This window comes from Clytia hemisphaerica, unplaced genomic scaffold (assembly GCF_902728285.1).
Source record: "Clytia hemisphaerica strain Z4C2 unplaced genomic scaffold, Clytia hemisphaerica genome assembly, whole genome shotgun sequence".
Taxonomy (NCBI): domain Eukaryota; kingdom Metazoa; phylum Cnidaria; class Hydrozoa; order Leptothecata; family Clytiidae; genus Clytia; species Clytia hemisphaerica.
Genome location: NW_027103598.1, coordinates 652685 through 672715, shown reverse-complemented (window position 1 = coordinate 672715; position 20031 = coordinate 652685). Strand labels below are relative to the sequence as shown.

At 34.6% G+C, this 20031-nt stretch overlaps 3 protein-coding genes across 3 annotated transcripts; all 3 read right to left on the bottom strand.

The window, feature by feature from the left end:
• Positions 1 to 3675: 3675 nt before the first annotated feature.
• LOC136801928 (monocyte to macrophage differentiation factor-like) lies at positions 3676 to 10994 on the bottom strand. Its single transcript, XM_067058622.1, has 7 exons — positions 10848 to 10994; positions 9096 to 9177; positions 6504 to 6661; positions 5193 to 5273; positions 4668 to 4769; positions 4242 to 4311; positions 3676 to 4134 (listed from the first exon to the last, which is right to left on the bottom strand). The coding sequence occupies exons 1-7, from the start codon at positions 10940 to 10942 to the stop codon at positions 3961 to 3963; spliced, it is 762 nt and encodes a 253-aa protein (XP_066914723.1). The 5' UTR covers positions 10943 to 10994; the 3' UTR covers positions 3676 to 3960.
• Positions 10995 to 11146: 152 nt separating this feature from the next.
• LOC136801900 (phosphorylated adapter RNA export protein-like) lies at positions 11147 to 12329 on the bottom strand. The gene has a single exon (XM_067058578.1). It carries the CDS (start codon positions 12299 to 12301, stop codon positions 11459 to 11461), a length of 843 nt encoding a protein of 280 aa, XP_066914679.1. The 5' UTR covers positions 12302 to 12329; the 3' UTR covers positions 11147 to 11458.
• A 205-nt stretch (positions 12330 to 12534) lies between these two features.
• On the bottom strand, positions 12535 to 15810 carry LOC136801899 (interaptin-like). Its single transcript, XM_067058577.1, has one exon. It carries the CDS (start codon positions 15752 to 15754, stop codon positions 14141 to 14143), a length of 1614 nt encoding a protein of 537 aa, XP_066914678.1. The 5' UTR covers positions 15755 to 15810; the 3' UTR covers positions 12535 to 14140.
• Positions 15811 to 20031: the final 4221 nt, after the last annotated feature.

The window sequence follows — 20031 nt, the reverse complement described above, 5'->3', positions numbered from 1 at the left end:
TTGATGCATTGTTATTTCCCCTCCCTTTGTATTGCAATTGAAGGAAAATTCGTCAACACGAGTGAACAATCTTTGTAACTTTCTACAGGCCTTCTAAACTCTGTAGACTTTTTGTATGAACATTTCAGAAGATAATACGAGCTTTCATTTTCAGTGAAGCCAGAATCTGAAACGTTCGTCCGTGTGTTTTAGGGCAACCTGGAAATGAATAATAGTCTTATTTTGAGGAAATTGGAATTGGAATGCCTGTATATGAATACATGGGGTGGTTTATTGGACCTACCTCGGAGGTCCTATAAATTAACCGATGTCCGTTCGTCCGTCCGTCTGTTACCAGCTTTTCTCAGGATTGGCTCATTAGTTTTTTCTGATTTTTGGCACAATGATGCAAAATGGCAATGCCCAAAATGTGACGGAGCCTGATTTTCGAAAAAAAAAATTTCCGCCGGAAATATGCCGGAAATCGCCGTTTACCTGGATTTTCATTGGACTCTTTCGTTATAATAGTGTTGTATTTTCATTGAAGAACATTATTAATAGCAATGCCCACCATCAAGCATGTTTCAATTTTCAATAAAATTGATTTTTAAAGCCGGAACTATTTAAAAATCACCGGAACAACCTATTTTCGCCGGAAAGACAGTATTTCTAGAATTTCTCGAGCTGTACTGTACTTCGTATTTTTTTATGAAATTTTGCACACTGATGCAAAATGACAATACCTAAAATGTGACGGAGCCCGATTTTCAAAAAATATTTTTTTCCGGCCGAAAATGCCGGAAAAACCGTTTTTTTGCCAATTTCTTGAGATTTTATCATTAGTTTTTTTTTGATTTTTTTCAGAAAGATGCGTATTCGCAATGCTCAAAACATGACCGAGTTCGATTTTTGAGAAAATTTCCGATTTTGCAGATTTTCATTGGATTTTTTCGATTTATGTTTATGTCTTTGTTTTTTTCAAACAAAAAAATTATTTATAAGAATGTCCACGATTGAGCATGGTTCAATTTTCAATGAAACTGATTTTGGTACAGGGGAACTTTCTAAAAATCGCCAGAACAGCCGAGAATCGCCGGATTTCTTGAATTTCTCGAGTTGTTCTTGTATTATTCTGCATTTTCATACTATTGTTGTCATTTTTCAATTGTCTTGTTACATCAATCTTCAGGTAGGTCCATTCAGCATGTATGTAGCTTGTTTCATTTTATTTCATTTTTCAAAAATGAAACTTTTTTGGGGGTTTTGGGGGTTCTCATAGGTTTGTCATCACACTTAGGGGAGTAATTGGTGGATGCTCTTCAACGAAAATTAGCTGAAAAGGCCCTTGGCTAAAGTTGCCCTCGGATGATGAATAATTTTTTCCAATTTGTCAACTGTCGAAATTCCGCAAGCTCACCTATTCCACACTCTTCCACTACTAAAAGTAGTTCCTTTAAGTTAAAATAGAAATAGGTCCTTCCTTACAACTTGAATGAAGAATAATGCCTTTTATCCTCGCGTTATGACGTCATATTTCCTTACCCAAAAAGTACGGTACCCCTTTAGATTTTCATTTTCAGATCTTTTATACTGGAAGACAATTTTCCCCCGTCGGGACTTTGTTGATTTCCTAATTGTGTCTTTCAATAAGTGCCCTATAAAGGTTTGCTGAATTAACTATTGATATTTACCCCCTGGAAAAGTTCGTCCACCCCCCTGTATGGTTATAAAATGGAATGGCCCAATTAACTATTCATTTTTTACCTCTTAAATATTTTGGTATGTAGAGCACCAACCAGAAGTAAATACTTCCAGCATTCTATGAATGTAATATTTTAGAATTATTGGTCAAATAAATAGCGCACCGCGCTGAATCTAAAAATAGATTTTATTTTTGACATAATCATTACTCTCGATGTGTTTGTACGAGTTCCAATCCCATCAACCATTGCGCTAATCTCTTGTGCACGTTAATTGCATCGTTTGACAAAAGATATATGACAACTGCACGCATCTTTAATTGAGCCGCGTTGAATTGTGGGATGCAACTCGTACAAATGTTAAAAAAGTGAAAAGTAATAATTATGACGTATGCATTGCATGCGGAGTGCTATTTTATGGGATGGTTGGGAAAGATCTAGGATAAGAAAGTGAGAAGGGGTATTTATTTGGCACTCGCGAGGCTACTTTACACCACTCCCCTGTATATCGTCAACATTTGATAGATGCATCTAGGGTCAATTCAGTTGCCCTTATGTGCTTAATTATAGGGGGGGGGTGGAATAAGCAGGGGGTTGTTACTCTGGGAGAAAATCCGTAAAATCCATACAACAATTAAGCACAAAACAGTATGTGCCTTGAAATTGACACAAATGAACTCCGCATTTTGATTTTCTTTTAATTGAAAAAGTTGACGTTTCTCCCCTGAGACTTGGTTGTAAAAATATGTGGAACTTAATCCGTTAGAAAGACACGACAAGGGGATAGCAATTCTTTTAGAAGTATAAAAACACCATCGTATTGTATTGAGCGATATAGATATTTTTCTGTACTTAAAATTTTCATGTTTATTTAAGTATTTATAATTTGGTACAAAAATTAAAAAACATTTAAACAACACACATCTGTAAGACAAATAAGCGTAATTTTACTAATTTCAATCTAATCAATAAAAAATGTGTAGCAAACATCCAAAGAGTGCACAAATCAGTTGTAGTGCTTCATAAATATGTATTTTTTAGTCACATCTGATGATTGTACGTTTGTACGTAAGTGAATGAAACTTTTAGTTATGTTTTTAACATTGTGATTTTTGATGGAAAATACATATTTAATTTCAATCTACATACTTTTCAGATTCTAGGATAATTACCCCCTCCCCCCTAGACAATTAACCCCAGGTCAATTGCCCCACAAACAATTGCACCTGGGATAATTACCCTAAAATTCGCAAAGAGTTTCTCGCTGAAAAGAGTTTACAGCCGGTGAGTTTGCCAGTCTAAGACTAAACAATTTCAGCGCAAAATCTTTCTACTGAAGATTGTTGCCTGAGCACCATGAAACTCTGAGTTAAAAAAAAAATCTTTCTACTTGTAGTCGTATTTTGACTCCTTTTTTCCGGACACCCTGTATAAGCGATTATTTTCATCATTTCGAAATGAAGTACGGTTTTGAGTATATTGGAAAACATCTTGTGTCGATGCATTACCGGGTAGCTTTCCATCCCAAGATACCAACGCAGCATACGAAAGTTAAAAATGAAATTATAAAAAAATTAACTTAAAAAATTCAATAAAAAAGAATTAAAAAACAAAACCGTAATGAAATTCAGCATAATTTACAAACAGAAAAATTTCTACAATATTAAAATATATGAATTAACAAGCAACATGCTGAATGGACCTACCTGATGATGAGAATCAGATAAAATAGGACATATAGCAAGAGAGTAAAAAAGTGTAGTGAGCAGCTTGAATAGATTACCGTGAGTATCCGAATTCGGCCCAAATTTGCCCAAAAATTATTTTTCGAAAATCGGGCTCCATCAGAAATTAAAAATTACCATTTTATATCACTAAAAGATTTTCCGGAAAAAACGGCTTGAGTGACTTTTTAGAGAACCTTGCCTAGAAAAAACTAATGAAGCAATTTCACACAAAGTCCAAAAAACCCCATTTTTAGGGACTTTTGGTCAAAATTTGGCCAAAAAAATTATTTTTTGAAAATCGGGCTCCATCAGATTATAAAAATTACGATTTTACATTACTGTGCGAAAAAACCAGAAAAATATATAAAGCCAATCCCGAGAAAAGCTGGTAACAGACGAACGAACGGACGGATGGAAGAACATCAGTTAATTTAAAGGACCTCCGTAGTAGGTCCAAAAAGAATTTAAGTTAAACTGGCTACAATGTTGGACAATACAATATAATGGAATGCGGAATTTTAAGAGGTCAAAAATACCGTATCAAAAATCGCTTTTCAGCCTGCATAAAAATACATCCAAATTCCATAATGATGTACCCAAGCTGCGATGGAACCCAAGATGTGCCAGATCGCATGCGCGAAAGGGAGGTGACCGTCCGATTTGAAGAAAATTACTCCAATGACGTAAAGCAAACCGCCCAACGCCAATTCGAATAAACTTGTGGATGCCTAAAAAAAGAGAGTGGACCAGTAACACTTAGACGATGTTCAGACTCCGAAACGAAATGGTTGCGAAACACTGAGGTGAGGAGGGTACAAATAAGAAATGGACTTACGTGTTTAATGAGAAAGATGGCGGGTCCGAATCCTTGACACAAATAAATGGCTGTCTCTAGCATTTTGTACCTACGGATAAAGAAAAAGTAGCATATTAATCAAATCGTTCTTTGATGGATAACAAGAAACAAACTCACAGATGTTTAAATTACCTAACGTATCGTTTTCATAGTTGACAATGAATTTGTAAAAACATAGCGATGTTCACATACAGTTGTGCAAAAACTTATGGTCGTCCCAAGATTGTTCTACAAAGCCCACCCCGAATCTACATTTACAATTTTGAACTCTGGGAAGACCCAATAACACCTACAAGATAAAACAGATGGATGAAATATTTCCAACGCTTTTAACAATTTATTGCTAGTTGGAAACATATTCGGGAGTGTATTCTTAACAAGACAAAGGAAAACAAAATGGTATACTTTTCATGCATGACTAACGAGTATACTATCCCCATGGCAGCAATGGACCACAACAAAGTCACGATGTCATGCGCGTTCGGGATCGTCCGCTGAAGAAGCAACCTACAAAACAATGCCAGATACTCAGTGTGGGCGAGAGAGGACCTCACAACTGTGAAACTGGTTGGTTTTGAACACACACCCTTTTAGTCTGAGGGTAAACCCCACATATTGGACACCAAGACATGGCAAAGAGAAAAAATCGTTTTCTTTCTTAACAGATTCCATAAAGTTTACTTAGCTATGGCCTCAACCCCATCTAGCATTTTTGGCTAACCATAGTCAGAAAGGGAAAGTTTTCTGAAAGCAATAAACAATCTAGAAACGCTAGCGTGGAAAATCTTAGAGTGCTGATTGGCTGGGAGAAGAGAATGAGCTGGTCACACTTACCATGGCATGTAAGAAGCTGTGAGAAAGGAATGAGCTGGTCACACTTACCATGGCATGTAAGAAGCTGTGAGAAAGGAATGAGCTGGTCACACTTACCATGGCATGTAAGAAGCAGATATGAAGATGTAAATGGAGAATCGATCACACAAATGAAATATCTTTCGTAACCTACTCTCCCTAAACAACAACAAAAATAAACAGAACTTATCATTTAGTTTGAAGACAGTAAAAACTTTGGCGAATGGTAGTTTAAATTGGTTCTTTTGGCCTAAAAAGAGGTGTAATAGAAAAAAATCAAGGATGAATCAGGGCGAATTTTGTTAAAAATCTCAAAATTTGCTAAAAATAAGTTCCCTCAACTCAGGCCTTCTGAAAAAGTTTGACCCGACATAACTCATAAGAAAAGTGTTAGGTGGTTAGGTGTATAAGGTAACCTTCATTTTTGCAACAGATATTCCCGAATTACATTCAAAAAGCAAACGTAGCAAAATAGAACTTTTTCATAAATTACGTTACGAACATTACTTGCCTCGTTTTGAAATTATAGCCATGGTGATTAACTCACAGCGGATTTTACTAAAACTACTTTCTATTAAAAAAAAAATCATTTAATGTCTCAAGGGACATAATCACCATGGTAATTGCTTTAATACGAGGCAAGTGATGTTCGTGACCGTGAAGTAATTCATGAAAAGGTCTATACAAGTTGGTATCTCAGAATTTGTCCCTAATTAATTTTCAGGTGCTTAATAAAGGGGACCCCCTATTTGTTAATTTATCGATTTTGTTCGTAACCCCCGGACCTTATTAGGACCCCCGCCGTTTATTAAATTTTTGAAAATATTTTCAGTGCTATCAAAAAAAGGATCCCTTATTGGCCCAGCGGAATGGGCCTTTAAAACACAACTGGTCGAAAAGATTTTGACGGGGCCTGCGCGCAATTTTCAATGACGAGTCCAGACTAAAAATCGGGTTATCTGACTAACTATTGGGCACATGGGTAAAAAAAAACTACATATAATTAATACCTCCGAGTGATAATGGTAAAATCTTTCTTTTTCAAACTGTTAGAGATACTTATCTCAAAAAAATTAAAGCAATTAATTTTTTATTGCTCTTCCGACTCGATTTGCGCTATCGAAAAAATTCACTCCTGCAAATTAAGTTGTATGGCGATTCTGCAAATTGAAAAATATGTTGACACTAACAACACTACTGGGCATTTACGCCGCTTGGGTTTCATGTTTTGTTCCAAAAAGCCAGGTTTTAGTCTGTAATAACCTTATTTTTATTCCGACCACCGTTTATCAGGCGCCTGAGAATACCCTAGTTAAATCAAAGCACACCCCCCAAATGCAACTTTTAATAAAAAGGTGGACAAAAAAATGAAAAACAAGAGTCTAATACCTCCACTTCGGTAGCAAAGAGATGACGTGGAAGAGTGTAGAGACGGTGAATAACATCAAAAGACTCGTGCCATACACCAACGTACAGACCAAGTCTAAATTGTCTTTCGATTTGATAACCATGAAGTAAACAGCAACAACTGCAAAAGGGATGTTGATCTAGAACGAAGAAATTGAGCACAAATTACAGACCTTCCTTTGTTCGGGGATTAATCATAAAATAGTAGGCTTGTTAAAGATAAAGTAAACAAGACAATGAGAACTCGATATATATTATTACACGAATATTACTAGTCATTTTATTAACACGAATTGAAAAATTTCGTGTTAATAAAAACTCCCTTAATTAAAACCAGCCATGGTGTCCTTGAAAAATCAGATAAAATTCATGTTAATTTTTGGAGTGTTAATTTCAAGGCCGTTGAATACTTGCCTAGTAATATTCGTGTAATAAGGTATATTGTTAAAATAAAATAAAACTGCTGGTCGAATTTCATTATACCGGGTGTCTCTAAAAAAACTACCCCCCCTGTTTGATTCAAAATTGCGAAAAAGTGAAAAAATATATTAGCTTGATTTTTTCGAAATCGTTTAGAGGAGGGTTTAACTTAAATTTTGATATATCAAACTTTAAAATTGCTTCATTATATCAAAAGTTATGACAAAAAGAGTAAACAAAATTTTTTCAAAAAGAGCGCAAAAAGACGAAAAAATAGGGTATCAAATCTTTTGTTAGAAAAAAGGACACTCAAACTTTCTCTTCTCCACTCAAATAGACTCGCTAAGCTTTGGAAACTTTTGGAAAAATTTTGATAAAAGTTTGTTGCTTGTTGAAACTTCATGCTCATTAATGAATCCAAAAGGAGCTCTAAATTAGCAATTAAAATTATTAAAAACGAATAATAAAACAAAAAAGATGCACAGTCGAGTTCAAAAGTAAAACTTTACTGTCTGTACAGTGTTTTCTTGTCTAATTTGATACCTTGTTTTTTCGTCTTTTTGCGTTCTTTTTGAAAACAATTTTTTTACTCTTTTTTTTTCATAACTTTTGATCTAATGAAGCAACTTTAAAGTTTGATATACCAAAATTTAAGTTAAACCCTCCTCTAAACGATTTCGAAAAAATCAAGCTAATATATGTTTTTCACTTTTTCGCAATTTTGAATCAAACAGGGGAAAGTTTTTACAGAGACACCCGGTATAGTGCATTTTTTGAAGAGTTTTGGGAAGATTTCTTTCCACAGAAGTACTCTGAGATACAGCGAACTAGCAGTGTTATATCGTTTTGGAAAGCTTTTGGCTTGTGGCTTGTGTGGAGTGGCTTGTGTGGAGTGGCTTGTGTGGAGTGGCTTGTGTGGAGTGGCTTGTGTGGAGTGGCTTGTGTGGAGTGGCTTGTTTGGGAGTGGCTTGTGTGGGATGGCTTGTGTGGAGTGGCTATGAGTATTAAATTTTGTTCTTTCTTCGTCAGCACTTAGAGAAAGCGGCTATGTGACGTTACAGGGTTGACATAAATATTAGCACTGCTTCGAATTTCAATCTACATATCTTGGAGCTGCTTGGAGTACTTCTGCGCAAAAAATTCTTTGCAAAATGAACAATTTTAATAACCTTATAATAGTAGTTTTTAAAGTAAGAAACCTACAATCAGTGCCATAACATATTGGCACTTTTGGCTAATTTACCATTTTTCGAAAATTGAAGTTCGAGCGAGAATGTCAATTTCGGGCTTCAACTTGATTTCAACGATTATTTCGATCTGGGAGGGATTTATTGGTTTCTAGGCTATATTTCAAGACCTACTGGACCATTTTTGAACCTTTGGATCCTCAGATCCTAAGGTCCTGTTAAAACTCAGAGTTAAAACTCTACCCTTCGAACCTACGTTAGAGCACTTGCAAATCGATTGTGGTTTCAAAACACTCCGGTGGATTTCCTTTTTGTGGCAAGTATTTCGTCACCGATTGTAGAAACAACATATTAAGAAAACTGAGAGCTAGGAAAAATTAAAATAAACCTGAGAGTTAGGGAGATCTAGCCCGATCTCTCTACAGATCAACTTCTTCCATTTTTTGTCAATGTTAGTACTGTAGCTTGATTCTTACACCCGTTCAAAACCTATTACTTTAAGTAGGCGTACAAACTTTCGCGAGCAGAAACTTTCGCGATTTTCGCGAATTTTGGCCTTTTTCGCGAAAGTTAAAGTCTTTGAAATCTCTTAATAGGGTGATTCGCAAAAGTTTATGCTCGCCGCGAAATTTTCTTTAAAAAATTGAAAATCTATAAAACTTTATAAAATTTTCAGCATATTTCTTTACAACCGTTTTTACTGGTTTTTATCGGATTCAAGGAACATTTGTCACGTTTTATCAAATTTTGGTTTAAAAATTCTCATTTTTATCCAACGTTTACAAAGTTTGTGCTCTTAAAAAATATTTTTTCCTGAAATTCGCGTAAGTAAATGTCGTGAATTTCGCGATTTTTCGATCTCGCGAAAATTTCTGTTCGCGAAAGTTTGTACGCTTAAAGTATATCTATGAATAAGGAGCAAAAGCTGCAAGGGGCTGCTAAAAAGAAATCATAGTTTTTGCAATACCCCGTGTGTGATAATGTTTGCTTTTTGTTCGACATCAGTTGGGTTATAAGCCTGTCCTTTGCATCCGCAACAGTTCATGTACCTGAAGAAAGAATAGAAGTCAATAAAGAATCCAAAAGCAGAATAGGCTGCACTCATTTGTAATCTCGTGTAATACAGTAATATGGTTGCTATATGATAATACGATATTTTATTACGGGATGAAATCAGTTTGTATACAATTTGTCCCTTCAAATTTTTTTAGCTTATTTTCTAATATGTTAATCGTTTATGTTCGATAAAAATCAAGAAAACAAAAATTTGTTCAATTTATTGTAAAAGCTTTTCGACTATCGTCATCGTCAGTACAGTAAAAAATACAATCGTTTAGTACGCAAGATAAGAAAGGCAGGGCACCAGATTATGCAGTGTGGTGACAAAAATCAAGAGTCAAACAAATGTGAATAAGAATACAAGCAATGATAATAATAACCACATCATTTTGAACGAATTCATTGGAATGAGGAGACCCCCCTTTCTAAAGAGGGGTGACACCTTCCGAAAAAAATGAAGGGGGATCAGAAATTTTCATTAAAAAAAGGGGGGGGGGGTGGCAAGGAAGGGGGGGGCTTACATATTTATTGTATTATTTTCAAGCACTGTTATGAAATTTTGTCTTCATGAAAGGAAGTTTTCTTATAGAGTAGTCTGAGTCAAAAAGAAGAAGGAATTATTTCGCTTTCTCTCTCTAAAGATATTTCACATATATAGCTATTTTTGTCCAAGATCCTTGGGGGATAGGCATTTTTAAAGGATGGGGAGATGCCAAGAAGGGGGATCAGACCCCTTTCCACACTATGGTCCTAAGATACCACTTAGCCAGTGATTGTGTCCTCCTAACTAGGGCTTGGCTGTATTAATAAATAACATGTAAAGACTGGAATGTCAACCAATAAATTTTTGCGGGGATTAAATTTCTCAGTTGAGCTCATCCGCAAAACTTTAACATGACTTCACCCCCCCTCATAAAATTGGGTGGGGGTTTAGAATTTCGTCAAATGTATGATGGGCAGATATTTTTTATTTTTCAAATGTTGGGGGGGGGCTAAGGCTGATGGGGCGGAGAGATTTAGGATGGGGGGGGGGGGTTAATTTTTGTGTATTAAGTATTTTCAACCATTGTTAAATATTTTTACATACTGGAAAGTTTAGTTTTACTTTTGATTCTCACATGTAAAAAGCAAGATTCCTCTACGTAACTACGAGCTAATTTATTTACAATGCCGTTTCTTGAGAAAATAAAGTGATAATGACAATAACCTATAATGGGTACCAAAGTCCCCATTTTGGTCATGGAGGGGATAAGGCTGATGGAGGGATTTGACCTTTTTGATGGGGGGATTGAAAAAGCTGAAAAATCATGTTTTTAAGATTTCGCGGGGACTTATTTCATGGATGGTACAAATATTTTCACTATTTTGTTGCTTTACTGCCAAATCATGCATGTTTGCTCCTTAAAATATGCATTATTAGCGCTTCTTTGATGCCAGTAGTTTATTTGAGTTTTGTTTAAAAAGATTTCGCGGATGAGGACTTTCCATATTCCATTGGCACATAATTTCGCAGTTGACACTCAAATCCATGAAATCCGCAAAATTTAATCCTCGCGAAATTTTATCCCATTAAAGCTGATTAAAGTGGTATTTAGAAAAATGATAATAACTAATAATTATAATAATAATAAAGTCATGTCTACAGAAAAAGATTGCTCACCCATCTTTTCTCCATTGTTCTTTTCTTTGATCACAGATCCAGCCTGCTGATGATAATTTTCCAAGAATTTTATTGTCACTACTTGAGTCTACCATTTTTTGTTTTTTTTCTTTACTATGTACAATATATTTACAAGTCTATGTTTCTGAAAAGAAAGAAAGATAAACATGTGAGTAATCATGTAAGTTTCTAAGCTAGGTCAGAAGTGTTACTCGCAAAAGGTGTTTCTAGGCTAGGGTAGAAGTGTTACTCACAAAAGGTGTCCAATTAAAAAACAATTGAAATTGTCAGCAAAAAAGTAAAAGCAGCTTCATTAAGCTGCAACAAATAGTTTATTTCTTGTCAATTGTAAAAAAACTCTACTGAACTGTATAATAATTACAAAAACTAATTAAAACTTAAAAAAGATAACTAAATTTTAAACCCATCTTATAGTAAGGGATAACTATTAAATTGGGTCTAAACAACCGAGGGCTTTACTTATTTATTGTATAGGTGGTCATTTGAAAAAGAATGCAGAAAATATGCTATGAGCCGAATATTATTTGGTCTAGATCAGGGCGGTGAAAAGTTTGGGTACTCATTGAGATGATTTCAAAATAACCAATTATTCATTCTTCCACTTTCGCTTTGGGCTTTTCATCCTGCTTTTCCACTTTGATTGATTTCCTTTGATGATTTTTTAATTTTTGTGCTTTATATTTGCGTTTCTCTTTGTGCCGTTCATTCTCAACTTTAAAAATTTCTTTCATTTGTGTAGTTGAGGCGTATCCTCGATTCTTGAGAATGTAAAGATATGTTCCACCAGGGGAACGTTTGCGCTGACCATCATCTGTTTTTAATCCACCTGATTTCACTATCTTCTTTGTTTCTTGAAATACTTCCACCGACATTGAAATACCGATTACTCTTACAACATTTTTGATCAAGTTCGATTTCTTTTCCTGTAAACGATATGAAATTTCTCGGCCCACCACAACAGGGTCAGTGTTTTTATCAACATATAAAGGCTTATACAATCGTTTCTTGTCAAGTTGAATGTCCCCATAATCGTCCCTGTTCCTTTGTTTGGGTCTGTTATTATTGTTTATTGTTTTTGTGGAAGGTGAAGAGGGTCTTACTTTTATTATTTTCTTGTTTGTAGCATATTTATCGTCTTGCTGATCTGATTCATGTTTGACACATTCTGCAGATTCATGTTTGACACATTCTGCAGATTCATGTTTGACACATTCTGCAAATTCTGTCTTTATTTCTGTTTTAAATTCATTTTGATTTTCTGCATACTCCCCTTCCTCCGTCTTAATTTCTGCTTTGATCTCCCACTTAACATTTTCTTGCTTATTCAGCATTTCCAATTCGACATTCAGTTCGTCATCTGACATTTCAATATCATCAATCAAATCATTCTCTTGAACTCCCAACTCCAGGAAATCATCTTTGTCGACCTCCATGATGTTTTTTGTTGTTTTTATTTTCAGTCTGTGAAATAAACAAACAGAAGAAAGGAATTGAAATAAATGAAATAGACAATTTACAGAGCTTTATAAAATCACAAAAAAGATGAGAGAAAAAGATCTTCTTAATAGGAGTTGACTTTTTTTAACAGCTTGTTTGATTCATTTTTAGTTTGTAGAATCCAGGAGATTTTACCAGAAAGAATTTTACAACAACAACGAAGAGAAAATTGCAAACAATAAAATTTATTTCTACATTCAAAATCATATTGATACATTATGTTACAAAGAACTGTAGGAACTTTGCAATTTAGCGGCCCCCACAGCAGAACCAAAATTTGCTCATAATTGGTGAAAAAAGGAGAAAGTTGTAATATTTACACAAAAAATAGCACAGATTCACACAATCAAAAAGCAGATTTTCAAGTTCACGCAAGTTTTTTCAATTCACACATTCACGCAACCAAAGCCCTTTTACACATTCACGCTGACCCTAAAACTTTCAAGAACAAAAAGTTACAGCTTACAAATATTAATGTATGGGACTCAAAATTTAATCTTTATGACACACTATTCACTGCACACCATTCTTACTACGAAAATCTTGTCACAGCCTCAAAACAAAATCGATGATCAATAAAAATTGCATTTAAAATTCCTAACAGTCCTTCTACACAAAATATCTGGTCTACCATAATGAAAAATAACATTAACAGTAATAATAATAATACTTTACCAGAAAAATTCTAAAAGACAATTATAATGTAAGAAAATAAACTCTCTTCGTTTTTCTCTGACCTTTTTATATGTTATAATTATAAATATTTTGGAAAAAACAATCATATTATAAAAACAAAATCATATATCTTACTGGATTGAAATTTGATGGTAAACCTTATGGACTTTATAGATTCAGAAACAACTTTTGTTGCTTCTGGAGACATTCTTCGTGTGAGAAATTGACTAAAACCAGCACTTAAAACAACAACTAGTGAAACAAAAGCATATTAAAATTATATCACAGCAGCAACTTTTCTTTCCACTTTTTGTAAACACAAGTTCTACATGGATGCTGGAAAGCATTACGAGGATATTACTTTAGAAATGTTCATCAATCGGATTAGGAAAACATTATCATAATAATTCATTCAAAAACTAAACTAAGGCGAAATAAAATATAAGAAAAAATCCTAAATATGTCATAAATTTTATGCAATTGAAACCTAAGAAAAATGTAGAAAAGAAATAATAAGGAACACTTTATTTACATAATCAATTAAAATTATTATAATTAATAATAATAATATCTCTTCTCACATTACTTTCAGTGTTGTCAACAACCTTCTGTGAATCTGGGCGGAGAGTTCAGAATTAGAAAGAAATAACACAAAATTTATTTTGTTCCTTTATCAAGCCTCTGTCTAGCTGGAACATTTTCATTAGAAAACTATAATTTTTTAAATGCATCAAGATAATATAGATTCTTAGTAGCAATATTTAGTTTTAACAGATTTCAATTTCAACACTTTCAAACAACAAAGGTAGAATAGCAGACTGGAAGGGTCACATATTTTCAAAATTATATTTTCTCTTAAAAAAAGTTCCAGAAAACATATGGAATTTAGAAGAGAAAAATAAAATAGTGCTCCTTAAAGTCTTTACATTTCCAATCAGTTTTCCATTCAATAATAAAGCCATCTGTTTAATGAAATCTTAATAGAATGTATGAACCTCATGTTCTTATTACTACGTCTTTTATTTCTTGCTGGCACATACTGTGAAGCAACGCATACACAACAATTATACTTCTCAATGGTTTAATTTTTCAGATACACTTCAGTCATTCCCTTCATCCTCGCTGAGTGGAGAATCGTCATCCTCCAGAACAGAATCAAACAATGCCATTGTGTCATCCTCCTGATTCGTGTCAATTATCGTAACCTCAGATTCTGCTTCAGATTGTGTCTCACTACAATCATCATCCTCAATTTCTTTATCGAAGTTATCCAGAAAATCAAGAACATCCATCTCATCTGGAGCTTCTGCTGCTTCCTCCTTCAACAAGGTTGAATGAGTATTAGACATAGAGTTTTCTTCATGATGTACTTTTGAATTGTTATTTTCTTTCAGACTTGTAGTGTCAACAGACAATTCTCTATTATTGTCGTCATTATCAGATTCATTCTCTTCAGAAGAATCCAACGCATCATCCAAAAATTTCAATGCATCACTTTCATCTAACTGTGTTTTGTTTTTTGAAGAGCTATCTGTTTTCTTTTGGAAGGAATTATTTAAAATGACATCTTTAAAATCATTGTTCAAGTTTGATTCATGAGATTCTGAAGGTTCTGAATCGGAGTCCGCATCATCAAACTCCTGTTCAAGTAAAGCGTCCAAGTCATCAATCAATAAATTTTCTTCCAAATGTCCGTTTGTTAATTGTAAGTCTTCATCATCTTTATCAGATATGTTATTCTCAATGAGTGCTTCTACTGTGTACATTTGATGTTGTTTTTCCTCTTGATGATCTGTTTGATCCAAATCCTCTAATTGGTTTTCATTTTCCTTCTCAAGTTTCACATTGGTAGAATTTTTATCAAAACTGTTTTCAAGAATATCAATTTCATTCGGGGCTGGCGATTTATGTAAAGTTGAAGGCATCTTAAAAAGGTTTTCCAATTCATCAACATGTCTTGATGTATTCAAAGGTTTCCTTTTCTTTCCCTTTTTAAATAAGTCAAAATTTGGAGAATATTCTTCGTCGTAAATTCCACTGTCTTTTGTATCAACCTCTTCAATTGACTGATGTTGTATTTGAGATATTTTTGGGACTGGTGGCTGAGTTGGTAAGGAACTTTGTGAAGAAATAGCTGAATCATTAGGTGGAGTTTCATTATTGCTCTGTTTCAAACTTTGACCACTAATTTGTAGGAGTTGTCGTAAGTTGTCGTTCTCTACTTGAAGGCTACGTATGGTTTCAATTTCTTTAGCAGCATGATTTTCATCAATGGAAGCGGATTGTCTCATCACATATGCCATTTCAGCAATCTGTTCATTTAATTGGCGTTCTTTTTCACTTGGTTGACTAAAGCTTGGCGACAGAGCCAAGTTTGTTCCATTTGCTTTAATCATTACCACCACTTGCTCTCTGTACTTATTCATAATCAACTCAAGTGCAGATTGATGTTCTGCAAGTGAAATGCTCAATTCTCGGTTTTCCTGTTCTAGGCTCTGTATTCTTTGATTCTCAAGCTGACTGCCAAGAATCAGTGTACTTTTCGGTCGATGGTTTGCAGATTGATTCATTTTAACAACTTCATCTTTATATTGTCTCATAGCAATCAATTTATTTTGAAGATTTGTTGTTTCACCAATCAAAATATCAACTGCATTGTCATGGTGTTGTAACCGCTGTACCAGACGTTTTGCTTCATTTAGAAAATGATCCATTGTTATATTTTGTAACCTAAACTAAAAAGAAAATATTTTCATACATTACCCCTAATATTTTACCTTTGATTGCAAGAGGATTTTCTGACTTTGGATATTTTTAATTCTAAAAAAGCAGAAAAACAGGCAAAAAAAGATCAAAAATACCTAAAAAAGAAGGCAGGCTTTGAAACTTAACTCATTTGTTACAAAACCAGACAAAACTTATGTAAGATCTATGTGTGTATAATTTCAAGCAAAGCAAAATAGAAAGTGTTCAGTGTGAATCCCTAAATGGTTTACAATAAAGGTTGTCCACGGTCGTCTGGAATTATTTCATACTTTTCAGTCTCTATTTCATAGTCTTTCTGACTTTCTGGGACTTTGTGAGTTATTTTCTATGTTTTCAACTGATTGAATGATTTTCTGAAAGATTGCCACCGATGGGATTCAAACCCACTAAATGCAAAGTTCCGCTGATCACTAATTAAAAAAAGTTCCCCTAATTCCCCTAATTCCACTACCTTACTTTGTTAAAAAAAGTTCCCCTAATCACTGCACCAAGGATTCATGCCTAAAGATTGTTTCTAACGACTATTTATATTGTACAAACTAGACTATACTATATTAAGAGAAAATCACAAAAGAGTGCTTTTTACTAGCTCCAATCCTATCCCTAACTGATAATAACCCAATTCCTAGCCAATCTAGTACATAACCACACTCGAACCACACCCATACTCTACCCTACTAGGTCGCCTACAGGCAGCTAGTCACACTAGGAAATCAAGCTTTCAGAAAAAACAACAACAGTCATCCACAGGATGTAATTGCAACAACAAGGATGAGAGTTACCTGAATCAAGTTCAAGATCCTGAGCCAATTAATTAAAATATGAAAACTTGACAGTTAGTCACACTAGGAAATCAAGCTTTCACACTAGGAAATCCAGGGAAATCAAGCTTTCATAAAAAACGATATTAGTCATCTACAGGATGTATTTGCAACAACAAGGATGAGAGTTACCTGAATCAAGTTCAAGTTCCCAATTAATTAAAACTTAAAAACTTAAAATGAGACAAGATGACCGATTGCAAACATGCAGCAGCCAGAATATCAACCAACCAAATTTTGTCATTCAATTCCTGAGACAGCACTTTTATTTTTAAGGCCTTGTTTATACGCTAAAGTTAAAATAATTCAGCACATGTAACTGGGTCAGTGTTTGATGTCCAGCAGAATTTCTTGGAAATAACCCATCTGGTGGTGCACGGATCTAGGTGAGTGTCTTCTCCCCCGTAGACTTTTTATTGGGTAGTTGTTCTTCAAATTTAATTTTTTTCTTTGGCTCAAAATCTAGGTAATTTCTCATAGTTTATGAAACTGATAATTTCATTAAAAAACGCAAATCAAGTAAATGATAAAGCGTTTTTGCAACATCAATCTTTGATACGCATTTCGGTGGGCGGTATGCTATGTGACTAACTGATAGGTCCTGATAATATTCTTGCATGCCAGATCCAAAAAAAAAATTTGTGTCTTTTGCTTTTACGAAGAAGCCATCACCGTTGTCCACATGGTCGATTAAAACTCTATATATAGCTATGTTGTTTGCTATGTTCCTTGAGCTTCCTCAGATTGCTCCACTTTTAATAATGCTAAACAAGGTAAATATTAAATATCTCCTTATGTAAAATTTATAATTACGCACAGAGTGAGCGGAGTGGGACTCTTTTGGTAAACGCACACACGTGAAATATACAATAGGCGGAATTAGTCCACCTCTTTCTTCATATGAAAACATTCAAGTCGTCGTTACTGTTTTAATTTAAAAGACAACTTGACCTTTTTCTTTCCACACTGCCGGATGAACCACTGCTCCCGAATTATTATCCCTACAGGAGAGCAGATTCAAACAGTGTGAGAGAAATGATGAATCATCGGATTTCCAAATTTGATGATTGAGAGACTCAAAAAAAAAAAAAGACTAAAGTGAGAGACACACAAATGTTATTAGAAGTGTCATTGATTTCACTCGGGGTGGAGACACAAGAATGCGTTTTAGGTTAGTGGGATGGAGCAGGTTGCATTGCACCAACGCGAAAAAAACTTCTCGTGTCCCCAAGCCTTTAGAATTTTCTAATTTTTCTTTAATCTGATAAAAATGAAGAGTTGCACTATATAGATTGCACTATATGAATTGCACTTTAATGTGAGCGAAGCGAGAAAAACATCTACTTGCAGAGTTGTTTCAGACGATGCTCTTTCTGATAATTTTTGATTTAAATTAAACAAAAAATTACAATACGTCACGGGGACAGTACACAATCCAAATTAGGTTAAAAGATAAGAAAACCAGGGGAGGGCTAGAGTCAAACTTTGAAGAGATTTTTTTTATTGATTGTGCTTTTAAGCCAGCTTCAACATCCAAAGAACATTTAGTGCGTTCATCTACAGCTTACGGCATACAACGCTGGGTACCGGCTATAGTTATTTAATCCAGTACCGTCAACTGCTCTAGTAACTTGGGACGGTTGGTCGAAACACGGGACTGGTTGATATCTGGCCTGTATTTTCACTCACTGTTAAATCTCTTTGACAACAAATTTGTTTTGATAACTTCACCAAGTTTATCAATCATACTTTCTGTCATAACATGTCACAATAACTTTCACTGATAGCGCACCCTTTTAAACTTTATTGTTTCATTCAAAATGACCGGACGCCCGCCGCCTAACCATGCCTAACCGCCTATCGCTTGATGGGATTAACAAATAACGAGTGTGTAACTTGTCACGCGAGTGACGTCAAACGCTCCATCGTTTTGCCACTAATTTGGTCTTTTTCATTCCATACATTCGCGTGTGTTCCACTACAGATTTTTTTCATAATTACATTTAAAAGCCTACTTGGTGCAAAAGAGAAATCGTGTATCTTTTTATATGCCGTTCATTAACTCAAATCAAATGACTTTGGAGGTTCGGTGAAATGGTGGCCGAATTGCCGTCCCATGTTTTGTCAGATAGTCCCAGGTTAGAGCAGTTGGCGGTATGCATTCTATTATCATTATTATTATTATTAGATTATTTGGTAATGCAGGTTAAAAAAAAGGCAGTACAAGACTGATGTGGACCTACTAAAGAGAATAAATAAGACTATAAATATATGAGAGATCTGTATAAAATATTAAATAATTTACAAATGTATAAAGTAATCAAAGGAATTCTTGAAGACTAGGTGATTGCAAAATTGTAGGATTGATTAATAGGCTGCGAAATAGGTATATTGGACTTGAGAAAGAGCATTGATTTGAGCTTCAAAGAATGATGTTAAAAATAAAAATAAATGTAGCTAAAAGTTTAAGGTAAAATTTTAAAAACATATTAAAGATTAATTTTGATCAATAAATGTTTCTCTCATCCATGCATCCAGGGGCCCCCATTAAAAAAAAAACATTGAAAAGTGTTATCAATCTGATAGATAAACGCAACAATGAAGAAGAATTTCTTTTCAATCGAAGAAATACAATACATTTTATAATTTTCTCTTTCTGTACAATAATAATTTCACATCTCACGCTCCTGCGTTTTAAAAAAGCTGCTGGATCGAAGAAATTTGTCTTTGTTTTGATGTGCATATATGTTCAGCGTGAACTTGTTGATTGAATGTTTTTTTCCGAATCTAACAATCAAATCTAACAAGATTTTCGAACAAAAACATTCGAAATTATAGCACAAAAGAAGCCGGCGGACAGTAGACAACCTCGCAGTATTTTGAGTTTTGATCCGTTTTAAGTTGTAATTTTTATATTTTGGAATTTTAGATTTTAATTTGTTTGGAAAGATTCTTTTGAGCACTGGATAGATAGCTGAACTCTTCTAACATAACTTGGGCTTGGGGCGTCTATAGATAGAATTCCTTTCGATCGCTTTGTGGACACGAGACTCATTCTCCGTGCATAGCCCCTCAGGCTAGCTGTAAAGCTCTAAAACAGCATCTAATAACATGAAAACCAGAAAATGATTCTTTGATGGGAATCAAAACTATAAAGTGCACTTACAAACATCAATGTGTCAGATCTAACAAAATTAATAACGGCACTGTCATCATTGACAATAAAACAAAGGATTTTCTGTCAAGAGTCTTGTAAACATTCCAACAACTTCCATCGAAATGATCTGTCACAGCTGAGTCTACCATTTTTAACACGATCCGAGGATTGAGCCGAGAATGCTCGCAGACAGTCACGGAAATCCTTGCATTTGCACAGGGTTTGACATGCGGCAAATGCAACGGGT

What these genes read in the sequence shown, in the direction of transcription:
- LOC136801928 (XM_067058622.1), bottom strand. Translation starts at nt 10,942, where the DNA reads ATGGTAGACTCAAGTAGTGACAATAAAATTCTTGGAAAATTATCATCA. An exon ending in CAAACATTATCACACACGGG is followed by an intron (nt 6,662 to 9,095) that starts GTATTGCAAAAA and finishes TCTTCGTTCTAG; the next exon opens with ATCAACATCCCTTTTGCAGT. An exon ending in TCTGCTTCTTACATGCCATG is followed by an intron (nt 4,770 to 5,192) that starts GTAAGTGTGACC and finishes ATTGTTTTGTAG; the next exon opens with GTTGCTTCTTCAGCGGACGA.
- LOC136801900 (XM_067058578.1), bottom strand. Translation starts at nt 12,301, where the DNA reads ATGGAGGTCGACAAAGATGATTTCCTGGAGTTGGGAGTTCAAGAGAAT.
- LOC136801899 (XM_067058577.1), bottom strand. Translation starts at nt 15,754, where the DNA reads ATGGATCATTTTCTAAATGAAGCAAAACGTCTGGTACAGCGGTTACAA.